The sequence below is a fragment of the Saimiri boliviensis genome, chromosome 1 (genome assembly GCF_048565385.1).
Source record: "Saimiri boliviensis isolate mSaiBol1 chromosome 1, mSaiBol1.pri, whole genome shotgun sequence".
In the NCBI taxonomy this organism is placed as follows: Eukaryota; Metazoa; Chordata; class Mammalia; order Primates; family Cebidae; genus Saimiri; species Saimiri boliviensis.
Window position 1 is genome coordinate 130,737,994 of NC_133449.1, and position 23,467 is coordinate 130,761,460.

The window sequence follows — 23,467 nt, forward strand, 5'->3', positions numbered from 1 at the left end:
ACAGACACAGAGCCTGGTCCTACTGTAAGGGCAATATGGCCCATGCCACAGGTAAGCCATCCCTCTGTCCCTATTATTATCATGATGCAATATCATCGTTACTGCATCATCCACTCCACTCACTAGGCATTTCTCCCTTCTAGTAAGAAGCTAGTAAGCCAACTTAGACTCTAAACAAGTACATCACATTATTTATAGAATATCTGGGTCTAAACAGCTTTCATATTGTTAGGCATCAGTCACTTGCCTGTAACCTTCATGAAGGCAGAGAGTGTCTCTCCAGCCCATGGCTCTGTGGCCAGTGCCATGTACTGTGCTTGGGGCATCACAGGTGCTCTATGTCCACCAGTTGAGTAAATCAACTATTTCTAGGCAGCTCAGAGCAAGAAATTCTTACTGGGCACAGGGAATGCAAAGAAGGTGCACACTGGTGAGGCGCTCATTGACCCCATCTTCACAGGCATTTCTGTTCTGCTCCCAGATGTTCCTGCAGCCGCCAGCTGTATCCCTGAGCTTCAGCAGCACCCAGCGACCGGAGGCTCAGCAGCAGCTACAGCAAAGGTCAGCCGCAGTGACTCAGCCCCAGCTCGGGGCAGGCCCCCAACTTCCAGGGCAGATCTCCTCTGCCCAGGTCACAAGCCAGCACCTGCTCAGAGAATCAAGTGTGATATCAACCCAGGTAAATATGCCCTTCATGAGCTTCGGTCCTTGCCTCTAGAGCAGACACCCTCTTGCAGTTTGGGACATACTTGATTCCTGTAGCCTACATGAACTGAGGCCCACTGCCCTGTTGCGTTATAGACCGGGGGTTAGGTTTTGGGTTGAGCCTTTTTTTCCTTCTTCTGTTAAAGTCACTTTGAAGCCCCAAGTTGTACTGGCTTCCTCCTGTGTCTTATAAACACCCACCTTAGTCCCTTGCTCTTGTGCTTATAAGATACCGCGCAGCTAAAACGTTCACCTTTGATGCTGACTTAGGGTTGGAGGCAGATATGGCCATCCCAGAGACCCACTGGCAGCTGAATGTCCCAGCATTCATGTCCACAGTCCCCACCATCTACTATGGTTTTAACCATTACCCATGTGGGCAGCCACTGCTGTTCACTGTCCCTTGCCCCAGGCACTCCCTGCTCCTCCAGGCCCCCCAGACTCCTTGCCAAACCCTCACAGACATTTCCACCTATTCCAAGCCACCAATGACCTTGCAATCGGACAAAATTGCCAGCAGATAAATGGCACTCAAACTCAATGAAATTTAGAAGTCTGGAGCAGGGCTCCTGGAGGATGACGGATAGGAAGGCAGCCTTTCCTCCAGCCCCGCATTCCCATGCCCTTGTGGCTTCGGTAAACGTCAGCTGAGCTCCTGAATTCACCAATACCCAGGGAAACAATGATGAGCAAGAGTTGTCCTAGGCCTTGAGGAGTTTGTAGTCCAGTAGAGAATCTGGGAACTTAGATAAGCTGCAGTACAAGATAGATAAGCACACATATGGAAGTGTTTAGGCCATCTGTCTTCAAATGTAAGGGTTTTGCTTGAAAATGCAGCCTTTTGATTCAAAAGGTCAGCAGAAAAACAAACAGGTGAGAAGAGCCAAGAAAATTTTGGAAAAGGGAAAACTGAGGATGGATTTATGCTATCGGATATTGGAAAATTGTGTAAAATCTTTAAGAATGAGAGCACTTTGTTATTGGATGAATGGACAATCAGTGAAATAGAAAACTCAAAGCAGGTGTAAGCCCACTCCCCATTCATTTATTGTTTCACTCAACTCACTGTGTGCCAGGCACTCAATTCTGAGCTCTGAGGGACAGCAGTGAACAAAAAAGAAAAGAAAAAAGAATCTCTGTTCCAAGTGAAGAGAGAGAAATGTGAAAATTATCATATGCCCAATGGCACAGGAATGCTGGTGAGGGCCAGGAATGGGCTGGAGGTGTAAATAGGTAGCCAGATAAGGCCTCATGAAAAAGATAATATTATTAATATTTGAGTCAAGACCTGAGGGACTGAGAGAATGAGCCACGTCAGTATCAGAGGAAGAGCATTCCACAGAGCAGTCAGCTTGTGCAAAGGCTCCCAGGGCAGGAGTAGTCCTGGTGAGTCGGAGAAACAGCCAGGAGGGCCACGTGTCTGTAGGAGAATTTGAAGCAAAAAGTAGTTCAGTTGGCAGCACATTTGCTACTTGCCTACCTAGAGTCGGGCATTGTCCTAGGCCCAGGGGATTTAAATACAATCCAATGGGGAAGACAGTCAGGAGATGAAAGTAATTCAATAGTTGGGAGGTTCTGATTTAGAGGAAAGGCAAGGGTGAGTAGAAGGAGGAGGCGCTGTGGAGATTTCCTGGAGAGATGGCCCCGGGGTTGAGTCCAAGTCCTACCTTTCTCATTGAAATGATGCTCTAGGGTCCAAAGCCAATGAGAAGCCCGCAGCTGATGCAGAGCAACGGCCGTTCTGGAAGCAACCTGGTGTCCCCTTTCAGCAGCACCACAGCAGTGCTCCCGACAAGTCTGAATCTGACCACACCTGCTTCCACCTCCCAGGATGCCAGCCAGTGCCAGCCCAGCCCAGACTTCAGCCATGACCGGCAGCTCAGGTACAAGGCTGCCCTTGTTTGAAGGATAACCCAGGCGTCATTTTACCCCATTCATTTCAGCTCTGCTTTGCTTTAGACGGAGGCAGAATTCAGACATTCTAAAGTGCCCACAGTTGATCTCAGCTAAGGAAGCAGAGGATAGGGCTTGGGGTCCTGAGGTCCAGGGGAGGTTACCCGCTGCATCCATCATCCTCTGAGAACAAAGTGGGGCTAGTGGGGATCAGGGTCAACCATGAAAGGTCCAGCCAGGCTGAGCAAGTGCTGCCACCACCAGTGGGTGTGTGGTTCAGGTGCTGATCAGTTTCTTATTTCCACACCTCTGCTTGAAGGCTGTTGCTGAGCCAGCCCATCCAGCCCATGATGCCCGGGTCCTGTGACGCAAGGCAGCCCTCAGAGGTCAGCAGGACGGGACGGCAAGTCAAGTACGTCGTCGATCCTGGCGGGAGGCAGGAGGCAAGCACTGGTGGACTGGTTCCAGGCTGGCCAGGCCTCACCTGCCTTGGCCGGCAGCACCCACATAAGCCTTGCAATAAAGGCAGGGTCTGAGTGTGCCCACAGCTGTGAAGAGGACACTGCCCCTTAGCTTTTCTTCTACCATGTCCCATTTCAGCAGAAAAAACTTTGAGTCAGCACCCATGCTTAGAGCAGCACTGAATGAAACAGTTCACAGCCCCCATTTGCCATCATCTTCCAACTTCTTTACAGGTCTAAAGCCCTCACCCCTGGAGACATCCCTGGAAGGTATAGCGCCATCCGCCTTCCCAAGGACCCTCCCCCAGGCCCCAGCTGACATTCCACAGGCACACTTGGTGCTCTGTGCTTCTGGCACTGTGCTTGGGCCCTTCCTTCCCAGACCAGCAGCCCCCTCTCTCCCTTCCCCAACCTCCTCTCCACTGGCCCCCGCAGCACCCCACACAGCTTTGCTCAGCTGCTTAATTACTAGACAATGGTTACTGGAGACACAGGGAGAATAGTTTAAAAGCTGCTGGAAAACAGTTTCTAGCCCTTCAGAATGAGGCAGAAATAGAGCTATCACACAGACATCTCCTTCATCTTAACGCTGGTTTACTGGAGTCCAGAGCTCACCAGGACAGTGCTAGCTGATCAGCCCTGGGATGTCCTCATGTAGAGGCCTCGCAGGCCCCCCCAGGCCCTCTCCTTGGAAGTCCTCCTTCTGTGCCCTCCTTCAGTTCTATCCCTGCTATAGAAGTAAGCCCCAGAAAGACTCTTACTTGATTGTTTTTCATGCTTAAAGTTTATGAAGTCTATGTCTATGGAATACATGAAATTACAAGTCAGCTATTATGCCTTGTGGGGTTATATGCTGAAAAGGTTCCTTTTCTAAAAAGTAGTTTTTACTCAGAAAAGAGAGTAATGGCAGATGGTTACAGCCTTTCTGAGGGTCAGGGCTTGCATGTTCATTATTTCATTTTATCCCAATAAAAACTCAAGGGTGCAGGCACATGCTCTTTTTTTAACCAGTGAAGAGGCTGGGCTTTTAAATGTAGTTCTAAAGCTTACATTCTCGAAGGCTACACAGTGCACATGGCGGGGCTGGAGGCCAGCTAACTCCAGGCCACTGGCCCCTTTGGCTTCCTGAATCTTCAAAGTGCACCTTCTTGGCCCTGTCTGGGGTCTCCCACGCCTCAGGATAACTTTCTAGGCAGCCTCTGCCCCGAGACTTTCTGGCTCTCCCTTTGGTCACAGGAGGGTGAGGAGGGAGCTGCAGGTTGTGGAGAGCCATCTGCAAAGTTCCATTCATGTCTATCAGATAGGTGGGGGGGAACTGGGCTGGTTTTGCTTTCGGATTATTCCTGTTCTTCCTAAATGATCCAAATAAGTGGAAACAGGCTGGGCATGGTGGCTCACGCCTGTAATCACAACACTTTGGGAGGCCAAGGTGGGTAGATCACCTGAGGTCAGGAGTTTGAGACCAGCCTGGCCAAGGTGGCGAAACCCCATCTCTTCTAAAAATACAAAAATTAACTGGGCATGGTGGTGGGTGCCTGTGATCCCAGCTACTTGGGAGGCTGAGGCAGGAGAATCACTTGAACCAGGGAGGTGTACGTTTCAGCAAGCTAAGATTGTGCCACTACACTCCAGCGTGAGCAACAGAATACAACTCTGTCTCAAAAAAAGATAAATTAAAAATGGAAACAAAAATCTTGTTACATCACTTTCCAGAGATGCCTAAAATGCCATGAACTAGGGAAGTATGGAAATTCTTTCTTCTGGGAACTCTAACTGCCATTTTTTGTTAAACTGATCATTTATACTCTCCCCATCTCCCTGACTGTCTCTTCCAGACACGACCTAACAGCTCCACTCTCCAGGGTGTGTCAGCATCTGCCTCCCACACACAGAGATGCCTCCTCAGGGGAAGTCTGGAACCCCAATGCCTATCACGAATGACCCATGCAGGGAAATAACATCTCTAAAAAGATCACACAAAGCAGACTTCTCTCCAGTGTCTTTAGACATTTGCTCCTGTCCATAACCCCAGACTGTTCTTCAGTGGCCTTTCTCTGCTCCTGGTTAATGGACCAGTATCATCATCATCTCTTTCTTTTTTAAAAAATGTTTTGTTTCGTTTTCTTTGAGATGAAGTCTTGCTCTGTCACCCAGGCTAAAGTGCAGTGGCACGATCAGCTCACTGCAACCTCCGCCTCCCACGTTCAAGCAATTCTCCTGCCTCAGCCTCCTGAGAAGCTGGATTACAGGTGTGTGCCACCACACCTGGCTAATTTTTGTATTTTTAGTAGAGATGGGGTTTCACCATGTTGGCCAAGCTGGTCTCAAACTCTTGACCTCAAGTGATCCATCCGCCTTGGCCTCCCAAAGTGCTGGGAATACAGGCATGAGCCACTGTGCCAGGCCTAAGAATGTTTTGTTGTGTAAAATATACATAACTTTACTATTTAAACCATTTTTAAGTATGTAGTTCCATGGCATTAAATACATCCACACAGTTGTGCAACCATCACCACCATCCAGCTCCAGAAATTTTTCACCTTTTCAAACTGAAATCCTGTAACCATTAGACACACACTCCCCACTCCCCTTCCCCCAGCCCCTGAAAGCCACCTTCCTACTTTCCTTTTTTTTTTTTTTTTTTTTTTTTTTAATAAAGACGGGGTTTCACCATGTTGGTCAGGCTGGTCTTGAAGTCCCGACCTCAGGTGATCTCCTGGTCTTGGCCTCTAAAGTGCTTGGATTACAGGCGTGAGCCACCACGCCCTGCCTCACATTCCTACTTTCTGTCCCTAAGAATTTTACAACTCTAGAGCCCTCATATAAGAGGAATCATATAACATTTGTGTTTGTGTGATTGGCTTATTTCACTTTACATGTCTTCAAGCTTCATTTATATTGTAGCATGCATGAGAATTTCCTTCCTTTTCAAGGCTGCATCATATTCCACTATATGGACAAACCATTTTTTTAAACTATTCATCTCTCAGTGGACACTTAAATTGTTTCTACTTTTTGGTTATTGTGAATAATTGTTTACGATAATTGTTTATTACATAATAGTTTACTCACAATAGCCAAAAGATAAGTATACACATCCATGGATGTATAATTATCTTTTTCAACTTCCTGCTTTTACTTCTTTTGAGTATATACCCAGAAGTGGAATTGCTGGATCATATGGTAGAACGGTAATTGTGTGTTTAATTTTTTGAAGAATTACCATACCATTTGTATTAGTCCATTCTCTCACTGCTATAGGACGTGCCTAAGACTGGGTAATGTATAAAGAAAAGAGGTTTAATTGGCTCACCCTTCTGCAGTCCGTACAGGCCTCTGCTTCTGGGAAGCCTCAGAAAACTTAAAATCATGGTAGAAGGTGAAGAGGAAGCAAGCACATCTTCACGTGGCCAGGAGCAGAGAGAGAACAAGAGAGGAGGGGCTACATACTTTTAAACGAACAGATCTCAGGAGAACTCTTATCACAACAGCAGCAAGGGGGACGTCCCCAGCCATGATCAGTCACCTCCCACCAGGCCACACCTTCAACACGAGGGATTACAATTCGACATGAGATTTGGGTGGGGAAACAAAGCCAAACCGTATCAACATTTAACACAGTGGCTGCACCATTTAATAACTCTCACCAACAGAGCACTAAAGTTTCAGTGTCTCCGCATTCTCACCAACACCTGTTACTTCCTGGTTTTTTTGATAGTCACCATTGTCAAGAGTGTGAAGGGACATTTCATTTTGGTTTTAATCGGCTTTGCCCTAATGGCTAGTGATGCTGAGCACATTTTCATGTGCATGTTGGCCTTTTCTAGCTTCTCTTTGGAGAAAGGTCAGCCCCATGCCCGTTTTTTTGACTGGGTTGTTTGGGTTTCTTGCTGTGGGGTTGTAGGCATTCTTTATATATTCTGGGTATCAGTCTCTTATTCAACATGTGATGTGCAAATATCTTCCCCCACTCCGTGGGATGCCTTTCCCTCTGTTGATAGTGTCTTTTGATGCACAAAAGTTTCTTATGAAGCTCAACTTAGTTTTTCTTCTGTTGCTTGTGATTTTGGTGTCATATCAATACTGCTTTCTTAAAGGACTTGTTTTCTCCTTCCCACGTGAAACAGGTATGCACAGAGCCAGACCGTGTTTCAAAATCCAGACGCACACCCCACCAACAGCAGCAGTGCCCCAATGCCCGTCCTGCTGATGGGGCAGGCGGTGCTCCACCCCAGCTTCCCCACCTCCCAGCCATCGCCCCTGCAGCCCACACAGGCCCGGCAGCAGCCACCACAGCACTACCTGCAGGTGGGTGCCACAGCCCAGGGGGCCCCTGTGCAGGCCAGGGAGCTGGGCCATGCTCTGCACCCCAAGTCTCAAAGATATTTTATTCCCTTGATTTCAAAGTTGTTCTATCCCTGGTATAGAAGCAAGCCCCAGAAAGGTTCTTATTTGATTGTTTTTCAGGCTTAAAGTTTATGAAGTCTGTGTCTATGTAGTACATGAAATTACGAGTTGGCTATTATGCCTTGTGTGATTATGTGCTGAAATGTTCCTTTTTTTTTTTTTTTTTTAAGACGGAATCTTGCTCTGTCACCAGGCTGGAGTGCAGTAGCACAATCTCAGCTCACTGCAACCTCTGCCTCCTGGGTTCAGGTGATTCTTCCGCCTCAACCTCCTGAGTAGCTGGGACCACACGCATGTGCCAACACACCCGGCTAATTTTTGTATTGTTAGTAGAGATGGGGTTTCACCATGTTGGCCAGGATGGTCTTGATCTCTTGACCTCATGATCCACCCACTTTGGCCTCCTAAAGTGCTGGGATTACAGGCGTGAGCCACCACGCCCGGCCTGATATGTTCCTTTTTTAAAAAGTAGTTTTTAACTCAAGGATTTGTGTCTTGACGTTTTCACAGTTGTTAGAGCAAAAGCCAAAAAACCTTGATGACTATGTTGGACTTTTCAGTGTGTTTATAAAGTCCTATATAAATATAAAGCTAAATCATATTTAATTACAGATCCATTAACCTGCCTTAATAAGTACAGTGATGTTGTGTGAAATTGGGCTTGCCAGGAAAATCTGGAGCTCATTTACATGTGGTCGCTACTTAGAAGGCAAAAATCACTTCAAGCAAGTGCCAAGTATGCCAGAAGCAGGGAGGGTGAGAGCCACTGGTCTGCAGGTTCACGTGGGAGCCACACATCTGCATCTGCCAAGCTCCAGAAGGGCCTGGCCTTCCCTCGCCCATGTTCAGGGTGCCCCTCCTCACCCCAGCCTTTCCCTGTCCTGGGGGGCTTTGTCCTTGGCCTGCAGCCCCACCTGCACCTGCAGAGCCATGGAGAATGCACAGGGCTAAGGCCTCATGAGGACTGTGGATTGCGATGAAGATAGCCATCCTTGAAGTTCTAGAGCAGGCATCCCACAGGGGGCCAGTTCACTGTCCCTCAGACCATTGGAGGGCCACCACATACTGTGCTCTTCTCACTGACCACCAATGAAAGAGGTGCCCCTTCCTGAAGTGTGGCGGGGGGCCGGATAAATGGCCTCAGGGGGCCGCATGTGGCCCGCGGGCCGTAGTTTGGGGACGCCTGTTCTAGAGGGCAATTTAATTCCAATGCTGCTAAGCCATCTGTGCTGTAATTTTCAAATCTCCCTGACCCCATGCATAGTGGGAGTCACATCAGACTTTGGCTTTGCAGATCTTGTCAGTTCTCGAGACCCAGAAGTGATTTTGGATGGGAAATGAGCAACAGACGAGTTTGCACACACCTGTTGCATACAAGATACAGGCTATGAATACCGAGAGCCTTTTGGCCCCCTCACTGCCCTTAGGGGCTTGGGGTGGGGTGCAGAGAGGTAGGTTAGCACAGAACACAGTCTCATATTTGGGAAGAGTGGGAGTGCTGTGGTGGGGAAGCCTTCGTGGGGGAAGGGACTTGAGAAGAGGGAGGGCTCAGAAGGCACCCACCACAACGTCTGATGTCCAGGAAATGCCCGAAGTGTGGGTGAGGGTAAAGATAAAAGGACAGTGTTCCAGCCAGACAGCCTGAGCAAAAGTGCAGGGCAGCTGTGCCTGGGCAGCTTTGAGAGCAGGGAGGTGCTGGGTTACTTGCAGGGGGGGATTTCAAGGAAGGGAATAGTTGGTGATGAGACTGAAGTTTCCCAAGTCAGGCTTTGGCCAGCTGAAGCTTCTAAACTTCCAGTCACGATGCTCCTAGTAGGCGCTGGCGAATGGCCGTATCTGGAGGTAGCTAGGGGACCAGGAACCAGCAGTGAAAAGTGTGCAAACTGTATGTGTGTTTGGATTCTCCCCTGTGGACCGTCTGCGTGTGGCCTCAGGTTCCATCATCCAAAAACATGCTGGCTACATGTAGATCATGTGCACGTGTTTAATAAACCATTCCCCACAGGCACAGCCCAAGGCCAATTGGGCCAGAAAGAGCCCCCCACTACCGGCAGAGAACTTAGCTTCAGAGTTCATCCTAAGGTTCCTTTCTTCCCCATCCCCATCACACCCCCAGGTCTTGCTAGAGCCACCTCTCCCCACATGACCCTCCAAGAAAGACAGCCCTGCAGTCTAACTGAATCTGCAGCACGGCTCACACTGCCCTGTGAGACAGTTGAGGGCAGACACATCAGAACCACCTCTGAAGCCCTTTGTTCTTTTTTTTTCTAGGTACAGGCACCAACCTCCTTGCACAGTGAGCAGCAGGACTCACTACTTCTCTCCACCTACTCACAACAGCCAGGGACCCTGGGCTACCCTGCACCGCCCCCAGCACAGCCCCAGCCCCTGCGTCCTCCCCGAAGGGTCAGCAGTCTGTCTGAGTCATCAGGCCTGCAGCAGCCGCCCCGATAGTGCCCTGGCACCAAAGTCGGGACACAATCAGCTTTAACCAATGGATGAGGGGGGTGGCCACAGGAGATGGGGAGAGGAGTCTGAGCTAAACCCTTGGCTTTTGTGCACACTGCATACGTTTCAGAACTCCTGGATGGTAACCATCTCTGGAGTGCAGCGCTTGGTGCACTGGAAACGATCAGGAACACTGACCGTGTTTCCCTTGCCTCCGAGGTTCTTGGGCACACTCTATAGCCATACTGGACAGGAACCAGGTGCCCCGTGTAGGCGTCATTGCTCGGTTTACCTTCAGAGATGGCGCATCTCGCCGCGTCCCCCGAGAGTGTACTGGCCGCTCTCGCCACCTGCGGCCTGGCCACCTGCAGTAGGTGGCCTTCACTCTCTTCATCGTCATCCCTTTGCATTGGAGGACTGGGTCAGAGATCTGTTGGAGAGAGAGAATAAAGAGATTATTTTTCATTATTTTTAAATGGTTGTTTTTGTTTTAATTTGCACAGCTGCACAGAGGAAATAATTTAGGCACTTTCTGGTTTTTTTTTTAAATAATAAGGTCTCATGGCTTCACTGAGAGACCACAGTAACAACAGCCCACCAATCAGAGAAGCTGGTTGTTATTAGCCAAGCTGCAGATTGACACTTTCTGGCCTAAACCCTAATGGGGTGAGGCTTTGTACCCCATGCCATGCTGGCGGTGATTTTTTAGCCCCTAAATAAAACACTGGACTATTTCCTGTTTACTGCATTGATTGCAACTACAAAGGTGGACTCAAAGCAAAGCACAATCATGCCAGCCGACATTCCAGAGTTCTGCTGAGCTCCAAGCCTGTGAGGGGAGAGGGTTCACAAGCCAGACAGGCCTGGAGGACTGCAGTCCCCAGGGAGACCCCGCCATGTGCTGGCCCTTTGAGTGAGAATGCTGCATCTTTCTACATATCTTCATGAGAATACTGAGAATTGGATTTTCCTTTTCAAAATGCACTTTGCTTTTTTTGTATGTTTTGTTATGTTGAGATGTTTCTAAAGAAAAGATTTTATGTAATTATAAGATGAAGCGTAGTGAATTGTACAGCTGTTGTAATAATGACCTATTTCTATATAAAATAAAATTGTATGGCTTATGTGTAAATTATTTTGTATCTGAGATACCAGTTCCTTTCCCAAATATAAAAGTATAAAAGTTTTCTTGTGTTTTTCTGTGAGTGAACATTTTGTAATAAATTAACAAATTTGTACAATTTCCTCTGTCCCTTGTTATACATCCCTGCATACATCTTTTCATCAATAATCCTATTTTTCTAATTTCAAGATGTTTCAAGGATAAAGGTACAGAAAAGATGAAAGCAAGTGATCAGTAAGTCAGGCAGTGGTCAGCTTTTTCAGCTGCAACATGGGCATCGGCCTATCAGGTTCTGATCTTTGTACTAAAGTTTGTGCCAGAAAAACAATGGTTTACTGTAGAAGTGACAGCAAAACAAAACAGAAAAAAAGTTTCTGGAAACATCTCAATCTCTCTGTCTGTCTCTTTTTTTTTTTTTTGAGACAGAATGTCTCTCCGTCACCCAGGCTAGAGTGCAGCAGCACGATCTCGGCTCGCTGTAACCTCTGCCTCCCGGGTTTAAATGATTCTGCTGCCTCACCTCGAGTAGCTGGAATTACAGGCACCCACCACCACACCTAGCTAATTTTTGTGTTTGTAGTAGAGATGGGTTTTTGCCATGTTGGCAAGGCTAGTCTTGAACTCCTGACCTCAAGTGATCTGCCCACCTTGGCCTCCCAAAGTACTGGGATCACAGGCATGAGCCACCGCGTCTGGCCAACATCTCAGTCTTGACATAGGTAAAATCCATGAAGATGACCAAGACATTCTCTACCAAAGCATTCATTTGTAGCCCATCATTAAACTCATTCAGGCTGGAATTTCATGGGGTTTCACCACCAACACTTAGTTATCAGTGATATGGGCAGCGTATCTGTGTCTGCATATGAAATATGTGCACAGATGCCATGTTGGAGTTGAGGGCATAGCTGCAGCATCTAGAACATGTCTGCAAACTACAGACAGCCACCCCATCATGTGGCTGACAGGAGAGTACCCTGGTGTACTGTGGTTGAGAACCACTGAGATGGCAATGCCCTTTCCAAAAACATTGGCCCAATAGAGCAAAGTTCCTCTCCCTGCTGCATTGTTACGGCTCTCTGCTCCTACTCCTCCCGTGCAGAATGGGAATGGCTCTTCCCAGTTCTATGACTAGGATCAGTTTGGGATGGCATGAAAGGGTGCCATATAAATACATCAAAAAAGTTGTATTACTCAAAGAATTGTTCTATTTCTGAAAAAAAAAGGTAAGTGAAAATATTTTGCATATACTAGAACATATTAAAGGAAGCAGGAATGAACCCCTTCTTAAAAATGCTGTGTGAAACTGGATTAAGTATTTCTACATGTTTTATAAATTCAGAGGTTTCTAGATCTGACTCCTCTGGAAAAGAATTTGTATTTTAATTTGCTGTCAGAATTTTTTTTAAGCAGAACAAGATTTTTAATGGACACATATTTATTGTCCTAGGATTTTCTAGCTGGAAGTCATTAAGGCAGAGTGTGCCTTCCTATTAATTTGATTTAGCTTTGCTTAAATCTTACACATGTTCAGAATTTGGATAAACTCAGAAACCTCTTATTGTGTAATAGTTCTTTAAATCCACATTTATCATGGGAAGTTTAATCCCTAAACTTTTGATTCATTGAAGTTTGCTCATTAAAAGCCTATTTGCAACCCTGTCCTATTTCCAGAAAAACCATGACCTTTCTATTTGGAAAACTATAAAGTCTTGGCTCATGTGAAAGAACTGAAATATGAACTCCGGAGTACACTAAGTTTATGATCTTTTAAATTAACTCAGTTAAAATGTATCTACTGTCTCTAAATCAACTAAAATTCATTAAATTAATTTTAAAATGTTATTTGTGTACACAACATGGGGAGTTAGCCAACGGTTCTAAGCCATGACTTTTACACTCTTGTCTAAATTATCCGGTAAAATTTGTTTTTGTATAAGACTGCTCCAGTTTCTCTCTTCACTTTGTGTAGGTACAGGCTGAAGGTCTCCAAGTCTGCCATTAATGTCCTAGAGAAATAACTAATTTGGATCCTCTAGAGAAACCTGTTAGCAGCTTTTTGGGCAGACATGCATGAATTTCATGCTATCCATATAAACACCTTTATTTTTCTGGAGAAAAAACTGCATTGGAAACATAAAAAAGAAAAAAACTTACATAGGATTTTTGCCTAACCACACAGACACATCTATGATATCAACTCCTTTTTAAATTACAATTATCTTTTTTTATATTTCATGTTTTATTTTAAGCATGAAGTTGGGAACTCATGGCTTTTTATGAACTCAACTTTTCTAATTGACCATTATTATTTATTTCATGCTCAAACTGGTACAACCCAGCCAGCGAGAGCTGGCTCCTGTGTTCGGCTACTTTCTCTTTTTAGCATTGTCCATCAGAAATCAGGCTCCAGATTTCCTGGGAAACAACACAATCAAGGCCCATACTGACTTATTTTTTATTTATTTATTTTTTCCTGTCTCAAGGCATAGAGGCAACTACCCTCCAAGGAGCCCTGATTCCTTTTAGTTAATTAAAAAAAAAAAAAGTAGAGATTAAAATCTGAATGTCTACAGTTAAGTATAAGAGCTGGTATTGGGTCAAGTGCTGCCTCTGTTGCTGCTATTGGGTCATCCTGCTGTGATGGAGCTGAAAACACCTTCAGTCATGAAATCACATTGAATTCTGCAATATAATATATATTATATTGTAGTCTACTTCTCTAATGTGATTTTGTTCAGCACTAAAACTTTCTCCTAAATTGACATTCCATATGAAGTCAATTCTGAACTATTGATTTTAACACTTCAAATACTTCTTGTACCACTATTCTCTCTGTTGCATTAGTTGCTGCTTCATCTGGACCCCATTTAGGCTGGGTCACAGAAGCAGCCTCCACACTGTCCTCCCAGGCCCGGTCTACCTACACTATGTCTGGACATGGCTCTCTTTAGCACCTCTTAACTACCCTCTTTTTTTAAAAAAATCTTTCAGTGGTGCTTCTTGGGAAGTTCTACTGGACCTTCCTGGAGCTCAGTCCAGCATGAAACTGCCAAGGAGGACCACCCACCTCCAGTCCCTTAGGTTTGTCACCCCAAAGCTGGTGGAGGGGAGTGCTATTTTCTTATTTCCTGTCTACTTTCTTGCTGCTCCCACAAGGAAACATTCAGATCTTATTTCATTTTAAGCATTCTCTGCTAATCAGTAAAAGTAAAAACACGAGTGTTAGCACAGCTAATACCAGACAGTTACAAAGCAAAGTTCATGTTATGTGGTTCTGGTCTCTTTAAGGCCCAGCAGTCACTGGCCCACTGGGGCTTGGGAGGGAAAGAGAAGCTGGAAGAGTCTGCAGAGCCCCAGGCAGGTGAATGGTTTTCAGTCCCCAATCTTTACTATAAGTCTGTTCAACATTTATATAAGGCAGCAGAGTTGACCTCTGAGAGGGACGTTTTATTAGATTCCCACTGGAGGGGTCTATTTGTTTCAACAAGAGGTAGGATCTACTCACATTTTGTCAGTTATATGGAAACTTGAGTCCGCTGGCACCAGACTTCTGATTTATTACAGTAACGCTTCTATCTCTAATGGATGGTACCTCAGGAAGCTGTCCCTTAATTCCTCTCTAGGTGCTGGAAGCCAGATAGAAAGGGCAAGATCACATCTTTAGAGAGTGACTGCAGGGAGTTGGGATCAGAATGTTGATCCCAAAAGAGCCGTGGGGTATCCAAGGCCTGACGCAAGCTTCAGGGTGCCTGAGCATGAGAAAGAGGAGATGACAGCAAGCATCACTGGGTTGAAACAAAGTGTGCCAGCCTCTCTTCTTCCTTGTTAACAGAACCCCACTTCTGTGCATTAAAAGCAATGTGTCTAGCCCAAGCCAAAAAAATACACAATCCGCCGGGCGTGGTGGCTCAATCCTGTAATCCCAGCACTTTGGGAGGCCGAGGCGGGTGGATCACGAGGTCGAGAGATCGAGACCATCCTGGTCAACATGGTGAAACCCCGTCTCTATTAAAAATACAAAAAACTAGCTGGGCGTGGTGGCGCGTGCCTGTAATCCCAGCTACTTAGGAGGCTGAGGCAGGAGAATTGCCTGAGCCCAGGAGGCGGAGGTTGTGGTGAGCCAAGATTGCGCCATTGCACTCCAGCCTGGGTAACAAGAGCGAAACTCTGTCTCATTAAAAAAAAAAAAAAAAAAAAAAAAAAATAGCCGGGCGCGGTGGCTCAAGCCTGTAATCCCAGCACTTTGGGAGGCCGAGGCGGGTGGATCACGAGGTCGAGAGATCGAGACCATCCTGGTCAACATGGTGAAACCCCGTCTCTACTAAAAACACAAAAAAGTAGCTGGGCATGGTGGCGCTTGCCTGTAATCCCAGCTACTCAGGAGGCTGAGGCAGGAGAATTGCTTGAACCTAGGAGGCAGAGGTTGCAGTGAGCCGAGATCGCGCCATTGCACTCCAGCCTGGGTAACAAGAGCAAAACTCCGTCTCAAAAAAAAAAAAAAAAAAATACACAATCCATCATTAGACCAACATAATCATGACAATCCCAATTTGCTTTTGGCGGGTACGTGCTCTCCCAGACTAACTGCAATGGAGCCCCTAGTTCTAGCCGATGACAGGCAGAAAGCTACTGGAAATTTCTGGAAAGGCCTCTGTAGTCTGATAAGATACATGGCAGGAAGCTTGCTTGTCCACCACCAACTCTTGCCTTTGAGGACTGCTGGGAAACCTAGAGGTAAACATCTACCCTGATACAGGACACAAAGGTTCCTCATGATATCAGAGTCCCTGTTCCAGCCCTGAAATTGTCTGCCTCCAGTCCTTCCTGTGAGATCCTGAGACGTGTCCACTGCTGAAAACTCTGTTAGATTAGGGGTGTCTTGTTCTGGGCATTTTCCCATTCACCAAAGTGCCAGGCATTAAGTGGGCCCTTTCAACTTGGAACATCAAGCTCTTTTGTTCTGGAAATTTCCTTTAAATTCAAGGTACCATCACCATGAAATTTCAGAAATTCAAAGAGAAGATCCTAAAATCTTTCAGAGAGAAAAAAATGACACATCACTTCTCAACCATACTGAAAAAACTGAAGACAATGAAGCCCGCCTTCAAAATGCTGGGAAGAAAGTCTTTTCAATCTAGAACTCCATACAAGCCAGAATTTAAATTTGAGGGTTGAATAAATATTCAGATATTTGAGAGTTTAGAAACTTTTTAGCTCGTGTGCTTAAGAAGGCACTAAAAATGGTGTACTCCTGTGAAAGAAGGGAATAGGTGGAAGCAGCCCACCCCCACACTCCAGTGCTCCAGAAGTAAAACTGTTTGCAAAAATCACTGACCATCTCCTGTTTGTAGAACCTAAGAGATGCATCTGTTTTTGCCTTACTTGAACTCTCTGGCACTGTCCTCCAGTTGGCGCATATATATATATATATTTTTTGTTGTTGTTGTTGTTGTTGTTGTTGGTTTTTTTTTTTTTGAGACAGAGTCTCAACTGTCACCCAGACTGGAGTGTAGTGGTGCGATCTCAGCTCACTGCAACCTCCATCTCCTGGGTTCAAGCGATTCTCCTGCCTTAGCCTCCTGAGTAGCTGGGATTAGAGGCAGACACCACCACACCCGGCTCATTTTTATATTTTTTAAGTAGAGACAGCGTTTCACCATGTTGGTCAGGCTGGTCTCAATCCGCCCACCTCGGCCTCCCAAAGTGCTGGGATTACAGGCATGAGCCACCACGCCCGGCCTAGAATATTTCTTTTTCTTTTTTTTTGAGTTGGAGTCTCACTCATTGCCAGGCTGGAGTGCAGTGGCTCGATTTCGGCTCACTGCAACCTCTGCTTCCCGGGCTCAAGTGATTCCCCTGCCACAGCCTCCAGAGTACCTGGGACTACAGGCACACACCACCACACCTGGCTAATTTTTTGTATTTTAGTAGAGACGGGGTTTCATCATGTTGGCCAGGCTGGTCTCGAACTCCTGACCTCGTGATCCACCCACTTCAGCCTCCCAAAGTGCTGGTATTATAGGTGTGAGCCACCACGCCCAGGCTAGAATATTTTCAGGTAAGTCTTTCCACACTGCTCTAATGATTCTTGACTAATTTCGTATAGCCTCTGCTTTCCATACCTCTTAAATGCCGCATTTCCTCTGGTCTTCTCTTTCCAACTCCTCTTAATTTTACCTCCTTGTATCTATAAAATTAGTGCACTCATTTCCAATCCCGCTGCAACTGTCTTAGTTCAGACCCTCATCATTTGTCTGTATTTTGTAAATAGCTTATTTCTAGTGGTCTTGTAGCCCCCAACTACTCCCAAGCGATACTTTGGGCAGCCAAATTAATTCTAAAACATCTGATCATGGCGCTGCCCTCCTGAAAACCTTTCAATGACTCCTTATGACCAGTAATAGTTAAATCTTCAATGAGTAGGTCCCCACAGGCTCTCTCACCCCTCAACCAAGAATCTGGGAAGCCACACTGCCCCAGTCCTTCGACGTGCAGCAGCCTCTACCACTCCTCAGTTACTAGTATCTCCTGCCAGTGCTTCCAGACCGCGCACCGGGCTCCCCTCCTTTCTGCACCCGACCCACCCTTATGCACCGAGACGACGCAACCGTCCTGTGGCGCCACCGCCCAGGACAGCAACCACTCGCGATGCTGTGCTGGCCCTCCTAAGACCTCCAGCGCGCGGCTGTGTCTTAGTGACCCTGGGACCGCCAGCCAGGCACCGCGCCCGACGCAGGCTCAGTCAGTGTTGGTAGGATGCATTAATGAATGGGAAAAAAAACTAAAGTCTCTCTCTGTGGCCCTGCTCCCATCCAGCTGTAGGCCTAGGTTTTGGTTTTATCCGAAGACTTAGACAAGGGACGCAAGTTCCTTTGCGGAGCCAGAGGAAATATCTCAGCTCTGAACAAGAGCTTGCGACCCAAACGCGCGAACCCGCCCGGACCCAGCTCGCTGGCCCCACTTCGGCGCGCGTCGCTTACGTCACAGCCTCGTCTCTCCTCTTCCATAGCCACACCCCCTCGCCGGGCGACCCGGAAGTTGTATTTGCAACTGCGACTTTCCTTCTCCCACAATTCCTTGCGCTCTTTCTTTCCACCTCGGACCCGACAGGGTGAGTATGTGTGGCGGAGGCTGGGCTTCTGGAATCCGGACCCATCCTCCTTTAGGATTGTGCTAACTGGGACCGCGAAATCTCTCCCAAGCCAGCCCTGGGCTCCGGTTTTGGAGAGATGGGAATACACACTGCTTTTAAGGGCTCCCGGAGCCCGAGGAGGAAAGTGACCAGGCTTAGGGGAGCCGGGGCGGCAGGGATTTCCGGGTCGGAGGCATCTGAGAGCGCGGTGCATGGGCCACTGGGTGACCGACTTAGCGTGGCCAGATCTCAGCACCTGAAAGCGCCCCGAGAGTGACAGCGTGAGGTTGGGAGGGAGGACTTGGCTTGAGCTTGTCCAACTTTGCTCTGAGCCTCCTTGTTGCCTGCATTTAGATGGCTCCTGCAAAGAAGGGTGGCGAGAAGAAAAAGGGCCGTTCTGCCATCAACGAGGTGGTGACCCGAGAATACACCATCAACATTCACAAGCGCATCCATGGAGTGTGAGTATCCCCGTAGCCGCCCTGAAGCGCAAACTCACGCGTCTGGCTGTCACTCTCAGAGATGTGCCGAATCGTCTCCACCCCAGTCTTTTCCTCGTGTCCTTCCCTGTTTCATTCATTGGCAAGTGAGCAAATCCTGTGGACTCTACCTTCCAGATACATTCACGGTCCGACCAGTTGCATTGGTCTTTCTGACCGCCCCCATTCTTTCTTACCTGAGTGCTGACAGTAGTAGTTCCGTGCTCCTGTTCCCTTCCCTTCCCGCAAACATGTATTGTCTATTCTCAGATCCTCCAACGGCCTTCTGTCTTAGGTTAGAAATCAAGAGTTCTTGCTATGGTCCCACATTGGCTGACTCACTTAATCATACCGGGCATGCTTCTGTTTCAAAGTAGCTGCTTTGTTGAATTTTTACTTTTCCCCCATGCCTGAATGCTTTTTCACAGATAATTAAATGCTTCGTTGCCGTAAAACCTTGAGTCCAATGTCAGCCTTGGCCCCCTTTTTTTGATAAGAGTTTCGCTCTGTCTCCAGGCTGGAGTGTAGTGGCCCGGTCTCCGCTTCCGTTCCTCAGCCTCCTGAGTGGCTGGGACTACGGTGCCCGCCATCACACCTGGCCCACCTTGGTTGTCTTATAGAAACTTCCCTTCCCTAATGTTTCCTCTCTTTTTTCCCTGGTTTTTCTCTGTAGTATTAGATACCATCTGATGGACTCAATAGGTTGCTTACATAAGCTCTGTGAAGCTTATGTAAGCAACCTGTGGATTTATGGATTGTCAGCTGCTGTTATTTCTAGTACCCTTTACTTCTGTGTTAAGTATTTAAGTGAAATGCGCTTGCTTGATGGGTTCTGGAAATGGCGTCATATACTACTGGAGAGGATAGGGCAAAGGAAGTAGTTTACAGTCTGGGGCGGTGGGACACCTCTGTAGGCTGTTTGGTCTCTGCCTCACTTGAAATGGTCTTATCCAAATGGTTGGTCTTTTTAGCCTCTGTAGAGTTCTGCATTTTTGCATCTCTTATTTAACTGTAAGCATAAAATTTAAAGGTACCTGTGTACCCTCATCGTGAACAGAGGGTTATTAGTACCTAACTCGGAGTTCTGAGCATACATAAGTTAATGACATGCACATGCTGCTCTTTGGATAGAGACTGGCAGATGGAGAGCTCCATGGAGTTAATCATTGCCCTCATCATACTCAAGAGGAAGTCTGCCTGCACATTTCAGATCCCTGCTCTTTTAAGTGTAGACGACGTTAATAGCGTTGAATGATCTGTCTGTTCCAAAAACATGTCTTGAGGACTTCATGGTTTATGCATCTTATCCTAGTTACGGTGCTAGTTGCTGAGCGTTGCACACTGGTGGCGAAAAAAGGATTGTTCCTGCCTGGTTTAAGGTTTGGCCTAGGTTGATTTTATGACAGGAGGACATAACATCTACAGTAAGTCTTCACTGAACTTTAAGCACACTGGCCTACTGTATGCTGTAAAAACGTGGTTTTGTTATAGAGGACATTGCTTAAAGTCCATTTCCAGGAGCCTATCAGTGATACTGAGGACTTCTTATATGTATCTAATTTAATTTTGTGCTCCTTTTGTTAATTTGTTCACTTATGTTTGAATCTTAGGGGCTTCAAGAAGCGTGCCCCTCGGGCACTCAAAGAGATTCGGAAATTTGCTATGAAGGAGATGGGAACTCCAGATGTGCGCATTGATACCAGGCTCAACAAAGCTGTCTGGGCCAAAGGAATAAGGTGCTAAAGTTATCTGTATTAGAAGGTGAACTTTCACAATGACAGCAGCGTATAGGGCGCTTACCCTGCAGAGCCCATATTAGTTGAGTAATTTGGTTAATGCATGTGGAAGTATAATGAAAATAACTGTGAGATGCCTCAGGGTGGGCTAACATCTGCAGGGAACCCCTAAATGTGCCTTACAAACTGAGACCCAAGTGAAGGAGCCAGCACTGTAGAGTGGGAAAGAGCGTTGCACAGAGGAAGCTTGGTGGAATCTGGGAGCAGGGTGGTTAGGGCAAGTTGGGTGGAATAAGTGACTGCAAGCCCAGTCAAGGAGGGAGGGATGAGGGCAGACCTTGTAGGATATATAGATAGCATGACAAGTCTACCATGAGAGAAGTGGTTCTCAGCCTGGGGCAGTTTTACCTGTCCCTTCCCAGGGTTGTTGCGGGGGGCGGTGGGGGGACAGTTTTTTGTTGTCACTACTGAGGCATACTATGGGCCAGGGACTACTAAACACCCTACAATTCATGGGGCTGCTCCCACAACAAAGAATTGTCTAGCCCAGGTGTTAGTGCTGACATTCGACCCTGCTGTGGAGTGGAACCAGAAGGCAGAGGAGGCTTGTGCTTTGAAAAGGACATCTTGTCAAGTGGCAAAAGTAGAGTGAGGGGCAGCTAGAGGAATGATGACAGTGTGGACTAGTTGATTCTGGAAATGGATGGCAGAGGGACTGTCTGCATCTGGGTATTTAAACCTTAAGATTTAGTAAGATGAACAAGAGAGGGACCTGAGACCCAGCTTTTCCGTGGGTGGGCCCTACAGGGGTGCAGCAGGAGAGGTGTCCAGTAAAGGAGCCTCCATTCCCTTCTTTGGGATAATAATAGGAATGGGATCACAGGAGCCAAGAGAAGTCCTGAATTTATAGAAATCCGGGGCCCAGAACAGTATCAGGCATATCATGATATACATAGAGGAAAAAGAATCAGCTGTGATGCTGGGGGGGAGGGTAGAACAGGAGGAAAGGATTGCATGCGGAAGCTAGAGAAACTGAGTATGCGCCTGGGCAGAATTTTTAGGTGTTTCTTCACCTTTTTGTTTTGTTTCGTTTTTTGCGGGATGAGAGCTGGGGGATGAGATGGTGCCCAGGCTGGAGTACAGTGGCGTAGTCTCAGCTCTGCAACTTCCACCTCCAGGTTCAAGTGATTTTCCTGCCTCAGCCTCCCAGGTAGCTGGGATTACAGGCACCCGCCACCACACCTGGCTTGTTTTTGTAGTAGAGACTGGGTTTTACCATGTTAGCCAGGCTGGTCTCGAACTCTTGACCTCAGATGATCTGCCCATCTTGGCCTCTCAAAGTGCTGGGATTACAGGCACAAGCCAGCCATTTCTTCATGTTTTACTATAACAGAAAAATAGCATAACAAGTTTCTGGCACTACAGACAAAAGACTGACACATTTGGACCCAGATACCTGCTTAGGATTAACTGGTTGAATATCAGGATAAATTCTTGGTTGGTCACACTAGATGACAGGACAGCATTAGAAGCAGGGATGAGATACATGAATACAGCTGGCAGCTGCTTGGTTGAAAGGATGCATTGACTTTAGCAACACAATTATGTGTTTATTAGGAATGTCCCATACCGAATCCGTGTGCGGTTGTCCAGAAAACGTAATGAGGATGAAGATTCACCAAATAAGCTCTATACTTTGGTTACCTATGTACCTGTTACCACTTTCAAAAGTAAGTTCTCCATCCCATAAAGCCATTTAAATTAACATTAGAAAAATGTCCTTAGCTCTGTTAAAATGTGAATTCATCTGTTAAGCTGGGGGTGATACACATCATTATACCTTTTTTAAAATTGTGTGTTGGTGTGGGAAGACGCTGAAGAAAGCACATCTGGAATGTGAAAAGATGAGGAAAATGGAATGCTACAGGCCCAGGCCCTCCTACAAAAGGTTTCAAGAGTTAAGATGCGAGATGTGATGTGGGTGTGGAAGCTGACTGTCATTTCTTTTACAGATCTACAGACAGTCAATGTGGATGAGAACTAATCGCTGATCGTCAAATACATCAAATAAACTTTAAAAATTGCCTTTATGTTTTGGTTCTTTTTGGTTAAAACATAATGTGCTTGTATATCCTATCCTAATTATGGGATCATTTGGAGAGCTTTTCTCACACTGATGGCCTCTGCTGCCTTCCCCTGGGGTTAGGCAGGTTTTTAAAGCTGATTTCGAAGTGCAACCTAGTATTAGAACCACTCTTCTGGGTATTTGGGATACTGAAGGTATATTGTTAATGATTCTACTTGTATGTTTTGTTAATGGTAAGATAAGCGTTTTTCCAGAAACCAGGGTGTAGAATTCAGTTGATATTGGCATCTTAACATTTTTAGGAAACAACTTTAAAATAATGTAACATCTGTAGCATCTTAAATTTAATGAAATTAACATGGCAGAAGGTCTTTAAGTTTCCGCCTACATCTATATTGAGTATTGTTGTCTTCTAAAATAATTGATTTTTGGTGAGGTAACCAGATTAGTATTTTAAGTCATTTGTAATGGTCACGTGAGTTATTTGTAGTCTCAGGTACTTGGAACCAAGGTTCAGAAGTTCCTTAAGGTATCAATAACAAAAATTTGTAGTAATAATTCAGTCCTGGGCTAGGCATGGTGGCTCATGCCTGTACTCTCAGCACTTTGGGAGGCTGAGGCGGGCAGGATGGATCATGAGGTCAGGAACTCAAGACCATCCCGACCAACGTGGTGAAAACCTGTATCTACTAAAAATACAAAAAAAAAAATTAGCCAGGCATGGTGACACACGCCTGTAGTCCCAGCTACTCAGGAGGCTGAGGCAGGGGAATTGCTTGAACCCGGGAGGCAGAAGTTGCAGTGAGCCGAGATTACACCACTGCATGACAGAGCAAAATATTTCAGTCCTAAAGCAGTGTTTCTGGGATTTTTTACCAGCATCGACAAGCTGTATGTTGAATGCTGCCATAAAGAGGTCTCTGAAGCCCCACTGGTGATGGTAGGGCACACCTAAGGTGGGGTTGAGGAGTACCTACAGTGTGTTAGGCCACCC

General features: G+C 46.5%; 2 protein-coding genes across 5 annotated transcripts in view; both read left to right on the top strand.

Moving 5' to 3' along the window:
• NPAS2 (neuronal PAS domain protein 2) overlaps nucleotides 1-11,157 on the top strand; it is a 171,921-nt gene extending 160,764 nt beyond the window's left edge. For all 4 annotated transcript variants that reach the window (XM_074404234.1, XM_010348623.3, XM_074404230.1 and 1 more), the window contains 5 exons: nucleotides 482-679; nucleotides 2,398-2,588; nucleotides 2,918-3,010; nucleotides 7,187-7,367; nucleotides 9,738-11,157. In XM_074404234.1, coding sequence (XP_074260335.1) covers nucleotides 482-679; nucleotides 2,398-2,588; nucleotides 2,918-3,010; nucleotides 7,187-7,367; nucleotides 9,738-9,920 — 846 coding nt within the window. In that variant the 3' untranslated portion in view covers nucleotides 9,921-11,157. The remainder of the gene's footprint in view (nucleotides 1-481; nucleotides 680-2,397; nucleotides 2,589-2,917; nucleotides 3,011-7,186; nucleotides 7,368-9,737) is intronic.
• Nucleotides 11,158-18,068: 6,911 nt separating this feature from the next.
• Nucleotides 18,069-22,854, top strand: RPL31 (ribosomal protein L31). The gene is made up of 5 exons (XM_003938050.3): nucleotides 18,069-18,151; nucleotides 18,527-18,633; nucleotides 20,262-20,387; nucleotides 22,005-22,117; nucleotides 22,400-22,854. Exons 2-5 carry the CDS (start codon nucleotides 18,527-18,529, stop codon nucleotides 22,429-22,431), a joined length of 378 nt encoding a protein of 125 aa, XP_003938099.1. The 5' UTR covers nucleotides 18,069-18,151; the 3' UTR covers nucleotides 22,432-22,854.
• Nucleotides 22,855-23,467: the final 613 nt, after the last annotated feature.